We start from the raw sequence: 11,227 nt of genomic DNA, 5'->3' as shown, positions 1-11,227 counted from the left end.
TTCGTAATAATATTGAAGGTAATTGGTTAATTTTGTTGGGTAAGATTTGGGGTAAATGGTTGTGGTAACCTATGATTTAAGCTGTTTATGGAAAGTGTGACGATAGGCTCCTTTTGCTATCTACTCATAGGCTAGCTCATTGAAAAAAATGATGGGCATTTCCACACGACGGGGAAATAAGGGACACCCCCTGGCTCTGGGGTAATAAGGCACAGTGACACCCCTAAAATTGGATTTACAGTAGAACCTCAGTTAGCATTTATCAGTCTGCGCTGATAAATGTAGAAAGGATTTGTACGCTACGACCATATTGTAATACTACTGAAAGAGTGGTTGTGATTACCGTAGATTTATTAAGAAAATGAATTTTTTTTAGACACTTGGACGTTTTTGAGACACTTGGGCGGCCGTAGGTGTCCCGCTTTCGGCACGCTCGATCGGAGAGGCCTTGAGACACCTAGTGTCTCAAAACAGCGGTCAATTTTCTGTCAGTGTATAGTGTCACTAAATAGATGTGAAAATAACTGAAGAAAACACCACAGAACTTAGCAAACTCACCTACAACTGAGTTACCTCATTAAATTACATGAGCTATGTGCATGATTATCTTGATAGCTGTGAATTCTCACTTCATGGAAAATAATTAATAGAAAATATAGCCATGAAAAATTCAGGACTAGTCATGACTTTATTGATGACAGTCAAATTAAGTAACGCACTATAGTAAGGCCATGTATAAAATAATTTGAACAAAATAGTAATATAAATGTTTTCACGAACAATTTAATTGTATCAAATTTCTAAAGAAATGTTTCTACAGGATCAGTTGACAAAAATAGAAACTAAAGAATAACTGACCCAAAGATGGAGGCTAGCTGTGAAGTTTCTTCCTGGTGCCCGTCGGTGAGAACCAAAATATCTGTTTGTGCTGCACCGTTTGCCAAAAGGAGACTTATCAGTTGCCTGAAAAACAAATCATTAACTTTATTAGTTATCACCCATAATTAACGACCGCTAGTTACAATTCCTGTGAACAGGCAGAAAAATGAACTTGGAGATGAACGAGATCACATACCGGTAGAAAAAGTGGCACTTGGTGGCGGTGAGTATGGCGATGGGGATTACTTCCGACATTTGGATGTGGACCTGAGAGTGTAGGAGTCGCTTTTAGCTACAGGTAAAGACTTTGTTCAGTTTAAGTTAGTTTAGGATAATGTTAACATATAATTCGCATGAACTAGCACGAGATTGTTATGAGTACTCAATGCAAAATTTTAACTGATATTGAATATCCTGAGAGATTAAAATCCAATATTTTATACAGCCTAAGTGCAGTATGGACCTAAAATTGGCAGGAATTATTTTTAAACAAGAAGCACCGATGAATTTCGTAGTCGAAGGGGATCTAGAGGGTCTCTGCAACGGCACAAAGTCCCGTACCCTTCGTAGCGGCGACAAAACTCCGCCTGCTTCTGTCGTCTGGCGTCATAATGCCAGTCACATTCTGATCCTACACAGGAGTTCATGTATGTTATATGGCACAAAAAAATCATTGCATAGTATATTTTGAAAATTCAGATTTTTATTCCTAATATCTTCATGAAAAAAACTATAGATGTTTGAGCTGCTGTGATACATACTTCTACCTCTTGGTATTAGCAAGGAAGCGTCCATGTTAGACTGCAAATTCTTGTTTCCTTTGAAAATCACTGCTGCTTCTAGGTATGCGCGCGCTACAAACTCCTCCTGTGCAAAAGTTAGTAGCTTATACACCAAATACACATCCAATAAAGACACAACAACCATATCACCAATGCGATTACATCCAGAACACTCATACTGCAGCCGGTCATGACGATAAACATTGAGACTATCTTAACATTAATTTAGAAAATGTGTAAGCGTTATGAAAGCGTAATTTTTATGACAATAAGAAATATTAAGAACGCTTATGTATGATCTGATGAAAATCTTGCAAATACGAATAAGTAACGTAATTTATTACCATGCAAAGTATAAAAATCTCAGAGAATAACAATCTTAGGCGTTAATCAACCTAAGAAATCACAGAGGAGTTACCTCTGCATTTTGTGGTGGCCAGTTGTCGGGAACAACAGTGATCAGTATAGATGGGTCGTCGGTATCAATGTACCCATTATACGATATGAAGTTTTGTTGCTGACCTCGTAGCTTTTTCCTCACTTCTCTTCCTTCAGGAGTGATTACAAGCACGTCGTAAGACGTAGTCCTGTTCCTTGTTTGTACGGCTGCTGCTTTTTGCTTAAGCTGTGCGGGGTCGATAAGATATGGCGACGAGCCTATCCCCTGAGCCCAGTCAGCGCCTGTAGGAAAATGGATGAGATGAGTTGCACTGGATATATGGCGACGAAGATGAAACAAGTGTTCAGACTAGTGATTATAGGATGTGATAATTGGATGTGATTATAGGATGTGATAATTTGATGTGATTATAGGATGATATGATTATGTGGTATAGGGCAGATAACTGTAGGGCGTTTAGGGTAAGGTGGATGTTGCGGGTTGCGGCCTGCGGGTATTTAAGCAGGACGTCGAACTCTGGCTGCGGCAGTCAGTTGAATACGGAGGCGAGGCACGCGGAGTTGTCTCGTGCAAGTAGAAGTTAGGTAAACGCACGGCGGTTTGTAGACGTGGAGTGTTCGGTGTGCAACTTAACTATTCGCGGAGCAGTGCGAATTGAAGATAAGATTTTCCCCGAGAATTGAAGATAAGATTCGTCGACGAGTGGGCCTGTTTTCCCCGAGAATTGAAGATAAGATTCGTCGATGAGTGGACCGATTTTTCGCGAGAATTGAAGATTAGATTAGTCATCGCCGAGTGGGCCGATTTTTTCCGAGAATTGAAGATAAGATTCGTCGATGTGTGGACCGATTTTTCCCGATAATTGAAGATAAGATTAGTCGTCGACGAGTGGGACGATTTTTCCCGAGAATTGAAGATACGATTCGTCGATGTGTGGTCCGATTTTTCCCGATAATTGAAGATAAGATTAGTCGTCGACGCGTGGGCCGATTTTTCCCGAAAATTGAAGATAAGTTTAGTCGACGAAGCTAATCGAGGATCTGCACCAGCCAGACGCGTTAGGAATACCTCCGCGGACCAGTTCCAACTACGGCCGGATTGCGACGGAGTAAGACACGGAGATTATTGGAGAAGCCTTCTAACGCACGCCTCCGTCACATTGCCGGTGATGTACTAGTTGGGAATGTTATGGGACAGAGCCGTTATTGGGTTAGAAATCTATCTGATATTATCGTGTTCATTTCTGTAGGTCGTGCCATTTCCCTAGGTGTCAGCTTAGGTTGTAGGTCGTTTCAGTGCCATGCTTTTGATTATTCCATGGCCGTAAAAAGTCGATTGAATAAAAACGGAACAGCCCTGTGAAAGAATAGCTTTGTTTCGGTTAGGTGCTTGTTCCAAAATTGTGCTAGACAGCGCTCAGATAATTAGGTGGGATCATGATCATCGTGTCACAGCTCTGTATTAGGATAGTTTATTTTTTTTTCAAGTGTATAAGTGTTAAGATATTGATGTCTTGTCATTTCTTTTCTTTTCTTGTTAGTTCGATAACTGCCAAGCTAAGTCGAGAACCTTTTCACGCTCCTAGTGAGCCACTTCGGCAACCAAAACCTGACAGAATTAAAGCAATTGACAATTCAATTAACAATCAAGCGATAAAATCCATAATGTACGGGTCAACATTGATAAAGTTAAATTTTCATAAAACCAAGATAAAACCATCAAATTCCTATACACTTGTAAGTGGGCAAGTAGGCTCAGGAATCAATATAAAAATGAATGCAGAGATGCACTCTTTCAATAAAAATTAATGTAAGACAAACAACAACAAAAATTCACCTAATTTGAGGGCTCCTCCCACAGTGTTCCCCTTCATCCCTAGGTACTGGAGCAGCATGCGCTCTGTACTTCTTAGGAAGTCCCCGGCGCTGAACTGCACGAATCAGGGCTCAAATTTAGATAAGGCTTAATGGATAACATCCGTTGTTGCCTCTGATAATATAAGAAGTGATAATAATGTCACACTTCGAGATGAGCGACAATTGCACATAAGATTATAAGTTTTTTTTGGCATGCTAGAACATCAGCAGTTCACTCCACAAGGGCAAGCCGACGTACTCATCATCATGCCCTAGCTGGACTGATGGGAGCCTCGGGTTACAGGTTGGTCAAGTTTGGGCCCAACACTCGAGTGTCCGGGGGTCGAACAAAACACTCACCATCAAAACTAAGATAACCAGAGCTCCAGGCTGCAGGTTGACCAGAGTCTGTCCCAGCAGTTCTGTTTCCGCTGGATGCCCCGTGTGGAAGTCTCGGCGAAGCATCACTTCACCGTCTCCTGACATCACCAACATGTGAATGCCGTCAATTACGTGGCCCTGCGTTCTGTAAACCTGACATTTCTTGTGATATTACTGGATATCATATTAAAATCTACTCAATAATATTAATTGGGAATAATTATTTCTTTAAATACATAAGCAACTTGAGCTTTACGATAGAAAAATTCGTGATTCAAGTTTTTCAAGTTATTTCTGCATTCACATTTTTATTACATCTATTCAAATTATTGAAGGATTTCAAATTATTTCTCCACGAAACAATTGCACCGAAAATATTAAAAATTTCAAGCGGTAAATATTATTAACGGAAAATATTTTTAAGAAGGAAATACTGAGAAGGATTGCTACGCACTATCCAACTGAGATCCGGGTTAATATTAACTGGTAATTACACAGCCATAACTTTTGGATGTTCCACCTGGTCAAATAAACTATCTATGATTGAAATTGCATAAACACGTGCCGCGTACCTGCGAAAGTGCGCACAAAAGTTCAAAGTTCATCCAGTACGAAATTTGATAGTGAAATTTTTAATAAAAAAACTGATATTATATGAACTAAACGATACAATTAATGCGAATTATCTTATATAACATTATAGTCTAATACTCACAAAGGACCCATGTCCATTTTGTTGAACGCTAAAGAAACCATAATATTGCAAATTCAGCTTACCAATTTATCGTCCACAAGAACTTTGAGGCTTTCACTCGCAGCTGCCACTTGCACTTCAAAAACCTCATCTCTCTGTTCTGCGAAAGGAAAAAATTGCTATGTACGCATTATTGATAATGCTATTTACCAATTCAGCTTCATTACTCTCAAGAAAAATCTGCTGTTCTTACTTCGGGTGTTAGGACCTTGCCATAACTATTACAGAGCTGGACTAAAAACTCTGAGGTCGATGCAAAGTTTAAGATTATGAATTAGCCCCTGGACGCTCCATATTATTACACAAAATATTGCACAATATATTACTTCCAGCCTTCAGGTTGCTCAACATCATTGCGCAAAATTTTGGTTTTGCGCAATAACACTGACCGTTTATTGCCGTATTGAGAGGTTGCGCAATATAATGCAAGAGTGCCCCCATATGTACTATCATATTACGCTAACTGCCATAGGCAGTGTGACCGGACGTTCCAAACGTCAAAGATGGCCACCACAAAAAAGGGCGGAACGTCATCCACGAACGTTAAATCTAGTAGTTCTCTTATAACTATTGGTGTAACAAAACACAGTTTTCCAGTCACCACTGTGATTTAAAACACTTTTATTTGACACACACTAGGGCACTTTGAAATCAGGAACTTAACAGATATACTAGTTTAACGAAGTGACAAAGCAGGTGGCTAGTACATACACGGTCATCAATATTTAGCGTTACAACTTTGAGTGGTTAGAACTATGAAATGAAACAATTGTGAATGTTTGAAAATGTATTTATGTAGGCAGAAGTTCAGAGATACAATTCCCACAATTTAATTCAATATGTCCACCATCTGCATCAATAACGAGTTGTAGACGCTTAGAGAAAGCCTTACACGAGTCACGAATGACACTCTGCGGGATTTTGGCCCACTCCTTCAGCAGTTTGACCTCTAGGGCGTCCAAACTGCTATGGTGAACGGTCGAGACCTTGCTCTCAATGTATGACCAGATCCCAAAATCCAGAGGATTCAGATCGGGTGACGATGGGGGCCATTCATCTTTGGTAATGAAGTGGGGAACATTCTCGGACAGCCACTCCTGAGTCGATTTGGCCCCATGGGATGGTGCAGAGTCCTGCTGGAACAACCAGGGGCGTTTTTTGAAGTGCTTCCGTGCCCAGGGCAACAATGCACCAACAAGGATGACATCTCGATAGTTCTTCAATTCAATTTCATCCCTTTGTCATCAAAAAAGAGGGGAGTCCTTGAGGACTCTGTTACGGCTGCCCAGACCATCATTGAGGTCGGGCATTGCTTCCTAGTCACCGCACGGGATCCTTCGTCCCATTCTTCGACCAAATTCTATCATTTTGGGAGTTGAAGTGGTGTTCAAGATTGAATGTCTTCTCATCACTGAAAACGAGGTTTGGCAACGTGCCATCATGAATGCGGGAAAGAAGAATCTTGGAACTTTGGAGGCGTTTGTCAACAACTTGAGCAGACAGTTGGTGTTTTTTGACCTGCCTGAATGGGGGACAACTTTAGGTCCTTCCGGAGAACAGTCGACATGGTTCCATACGACACATTTGACTGTTTTGCGAGTGTATTGATTTTGAAAAAACAATGTAACGCTAAATATTGATGACCCTGTACAGTCCAGTAAGGGAGAGGGCACACTGCGGAAACACGAGCAGAAACCGTATCAGCACAATTAGTCAGTAGCTGCCACAATATTGGCCCAAACAAATAACTGTTGCTGATCGGCTCGCAGGACACAACTCCCTTAGCGACAAACTCAACGGCCCTCGTCACTTCTTTCTGAAGCAGAGAAGGTCGGAAGTCTATGTGATGCAACCGGCCTCACCGGGAGTTCATCAACGCGAATATGCACAATTTGCTACCCTGATAAAGAAATGAAAACAACAATAATAAAAATCTATAAAAAATATCTTGGACGATTTCTCAATCGTTCACAGCAGAATTTCATGAAGTCACCCTGTAGGGGGAAACAGAATGCTGTATTGTGTAATTATTGATGTGGTTGCAAGTCTGAACATATGAAAGAGAAATGTTCGCACAAAGCTACAATGGTGCATACCGGTGCACCGGTTGATTGACTGGGTGAAGTTTACACACTAAAAATTAATAAAAGTACGGAGATCACTTCTTAATCGGTAACACGTACTGCTCCCACCTTTTCGAAATATTAGCTAACATTTGCATTCCATAAACCTGAGAGACCACGATTAAACTCAGTATGGTCCAGAAGAAGTCGGATTTAGTTATTTTTGTTCGCCATGATACGCACACGTGACACAACTACATCGAACGACCGCTATGAACGCGACGCACTGCGAGAATGTTGCGCAATGCAGCTACTACGTGGCACAAGATATTCCCATTTGAGTAGTACATTTCCATAATTTTGAAAATGTTACCATATATTTCACAGCTCGTCTATGCTGCCTTTTGATGCACAATATTTTAGCACAAGTCAAAATACTGCTCAATAATATTGAGCATCAAGGGCAGTGTAAGAAGCAACCATCCACATTTCTTGTAAACTGACTTCAAAGCAAGAGTTTGCCTATCCATGCGCAATCTGTAACCTATAGTGATATTTGTCTGCCATTAGAGTTGTTTTTTTATGTCTAAGCTCTAGTAATTTGTTTATGGCTGACTTAATTTAAGAAAGAAAAGTACAAGAAAGTCAAGAAAAGTACAAGAATCGGCGACAGGCCTATCCAGGCCTATTTATTTAATGCCGAAAATACTATACTATACTTTACTAAGTAAAATTGTCATTACTTACATTTCTGGTTTTGTTCTACTACACATATATACATATACATTTTGTTTTGCTCCGGAAACCGGTAAATATAGTGTTAAGAAATAGTGTCTTCTTCACTGTTCATCTTCAAGCCAACGAGTCTTCTTTTTTTTATTCAGTTGGAGTTTATGGGAGCCTCTGAAGACTTGTTCAATGCGGCCCCACGTCAGAACAGTTCAAGGAATTTGACTGAATTTTGTTTTCAGGTACAAAATTGGGTGTCTTGAAAAAAAACTCAAGATTTCTCAATGGCTGAAGGGTTGCAGAACGGGGCCACCAAAGGGGAGACCACACCGGGGCGGAGAGCACCACTCCAGGGCAGATAGCCCCACTCCAGGGCAGATAGCCCCACTCCAGGGCAGATAGCCCCACTCGTGGGCAGATAGCCCCACTCCAGGGCAGAAAGCCCCACTCCAGGGCAGATAGACCCACTCGGAGCGGGACAGCACGGCATTTTCAAAGTTCGAGGAAGATAGTTCCAGAAAGATGACGTAGCAGCCGGCCGAAGCCGACTACTGTCACGGGAGCTCAGCACAAAGAACCTCTAGCCTCAACGGTTAGAACAGAACCAAGCCAACGTGTCTACCAGGGATTCTTTACAAGCAACTTAAAAATGCATGATGCCTCCGTTTAACGACCGGGAAAATGCAAAATGGCCCAATGCAGTCTTGTGAAGAAAGTTCAAACATGCTTGTTAAATCTTGAATAGTTCTGCAGGATCTACAAGGCCTGAATTCGCAATAACGGTGTTCGCAAAAAGTTAAACTCTTCTGCATGAACTGACTCCAAAAGATCCTAATATAATAATTAATCAGTCGTCAAGGATACGAAACTGATTTATACAATTATTTCCTTTATTTCACTCAAATCTTCAAGCTCCCCAAAAGTTGACTATCGAATGTTTCACCGTCGCTTTCATTGTTAAATTTTCGCCCTCAGATTTACAAATTTTCCATCTTGCCATCGTGAAAATCTATTTCGAGTCGAAAGAAAAGTTACTGGCGGTAAACTGGCTACGAAAACGCGTTGCACTCGAAAATTTAGAGCTCACTAAAAATCCATTTGATTACCAAAACATCGAATATAAAATAGAATTTACATATTCTAAAATTGCAAACAAATCAAAACTCACACTGCTATTCATGTATGGCCAACCTCGTATATAAATGAAGGCATCATAATTTGTGTCACATCACGACTAACGTCTCTGAGACTTTCTGAGAATTGATTCCTTTATTTTATAGGCGTCAGTTTGATCTTATCTATGTTAACAGTTTCGTAATTTTGGTATCCCAATGTTTAGACTTTAGAACAACAACTACGGTACAACAAGAGAAATGTTGTAGACTTTTAGAAATGTGTGAGAATATGCCGTTTGTAAATTGAAGCAACTCGTATTATGTTAGCGTTATGACTTTTAAAATTTCCCATGTGAACATAATAATTCACATGAGAAATTTTGCGATAAATTGTTAGTTTATAATTTATGTTCTTCTCTGAAGTTTTCTAAACGCAATGATTTTCTCTTTTTATTCAATTTATTTCACACGATTGGCAACATTTTTCGATCAAACACCAAATTTCTATTTACGTCTGGGTAATTAAGGTGATTTTGGTAATGTTGTCATACTCGTCTATTTATTATTTCGGTCTAGCAATCTATTAGAAAAACACTATGAACAGTATCATAATGCAATGGTTTCTTTAAATAAATGAGCCCGTCACTTATTCTACCACAAACCAGAAGTTTTGACACTGATTCTTCCCCAATTAAGTGAACCAAACCAAATATTATGTATAAGAAAGATTGCTACGCATTATTTACCTGAGAGTGATTTAATATCAAGTGTTAATTACTCAACCATCATTTTTGAAAACTCCACCTCCTCAAATAAAGTATCTATGATTGAAATGGTTTCTTTAAACAGTATCCTGTAATTACGATCCAGAGACTGTTCATAACTTCAAAATAATACGTCTCAAATGCATCACCCGATCTATATCAACGAACAACCAGACTCGAAACCAGGACCCAGGTTATTGGAGACGAGTAGGACTTTTTTGGCCTTGTATCCAGTGGATATTTCATTTGTTTGAGAATAAGCCACTTGTAAGAATGCTCTATTTTCAGACTTAACTATGCTACTCACCTCGCGAATGTGCCTCAGTGGTCTCATCAAGTGGACGTAGATAGCGGTCGTCTGAAATTACCCAGTCATTAGCCGCCACTGAAATTAAGTGGTGATAACTATATATAATTTATTATGTCATGGTTATTTAGTTATGATAATCATCATAATTAGTTTTTATATCTTGGTTACTCTGGCTATTATGGCTCTCACCGATCAGTTTCCGCCAGTGGTCCGGTAAAAAGCTTAGCCTGCCTGGCTGCCGGTGCGACCGTTGCCTCTTGCCATTAGGAAACCAATTATTTCCATTGCTGTCATTTATGTTACGGTCTTTTGATCCCATTTCGTTATTTTCAGCGTTTTCATTGGTAAAATACCGTTGTATTGAAATATTCTCTCTGCTTCTGTCTATGGACGATGTACTATTTTTTATTTTCGTGCCGAACATTTTTCTGCTCACCCTGAGCGACGCGGCAAACGAATGGACCAAGGCACAATAGAGAATGACGTTCAACCATAGCAGGTTCATTTGGTTTCTTTTCGATGGTCGAAAATGCTTATGAATGCAGATAAGATATCAAATGAAAATATTATGCTTCTGATGTTGGTCAATGGAAAATAAAATTGCATTTGACCCTTTTATTTTCTTTCTGTGTGAAAGTTAAAGTTCATGTACAATATTATGGCTTGGAATATTTAGCCTCTGTGTTTAAATTATATTTCTCAAGATAACATTCACCTTGCTGTTATGTTCTGTTTAACTTGCTGCCAAGGGAAGCTTCAAACGCACAGATAAACACTAAGCCTAAAACTGATGATTCATGTGAGTTCACTTATCAAATACTTTTCCCGAAATCGCGTAAAAACTCGCAGCTAAAATTATTTTCACTAAAAAATCTTTTCAAACATCCATGTACCATAGGCTGAAGACAACTCTGAAATTTGAAAATCCGTCGTGCCAAAGCTCGTTGTCCCAAATCCCGCTGTTCATGTTCGAACTAAAATAATGTTAATAGGAAGAACGATTGTTTTCAGCTTTATTTAAGGTAAAATGCCGGTTAAACTAATCTCCAGTATTAAAAGAACTAACACTTTTTAGCATTATCTGGTAGGTAAATTCAATGTACTAATTAAACAGATGATGAACAATTCATTCCTGATCACCTTTCTGTCTTGCAAAGCCTCGGAATTCCAAACGAAAAATGAAACTTAAGATCC

At 39.6% G+C, this 11,227-nt stretch overlaps 1 protein-coding gene across 1 annotated transcript; it reads right to left on the bottom strand.

Moving 5' to 3' along the window:
• Nucleotides 1-858: 858 nt before the first annotated feature.
• On the bottom strand, nucleotides 859-10,328 carry LOC125177843 (the record flags this gene model as incomplete). The annotated part of the gene is made up of 10 exons (XM_047880341.1): nucleotides 10,223-10,328; nucleotides 10,031-10,081; nucleotides 5,076-5,152; nucleotides 4,278-4,451; nucleotides 3,898-3,991; nucleotides 2,080-2,342; nucleotides 1,641-1,746; nucleotides 1,380-1,510; nucleotides 1,076-1,146; nucleotides 859-963 (listed from the first exon to the last, which is right to left on the bottom strand). Coding segments are annotated over exons 4-10 (905 nt in total), but the record flags the coding sequence as incomplete, so codon positions are not given.
• Nucleotides 10,329-11,227: the final 899 nt, after the last annotated feature.

The sequence above is a fragment of the Hyalella azteca genome, unplaced genomic scaffold, assembly GCF_000764305.2.
Source record: "Hyalella azteca isolate HAZT.00-mixed unplaced genomic scaffold, Hazt_2.0.2 contig5234, whole genome shotgun sequence".
NCBI classification, from domain to species: Eukaryota; Metazoa; Arthropoda; class Malacostraca; order Amphipoda; family Hyalellidae; genus Hyalella; species Hyalella azteca.
Note: the sequence above shows the minus strand (reverse complement) of the source record. Positions and strands in the feature narration are given on the sequence as shown.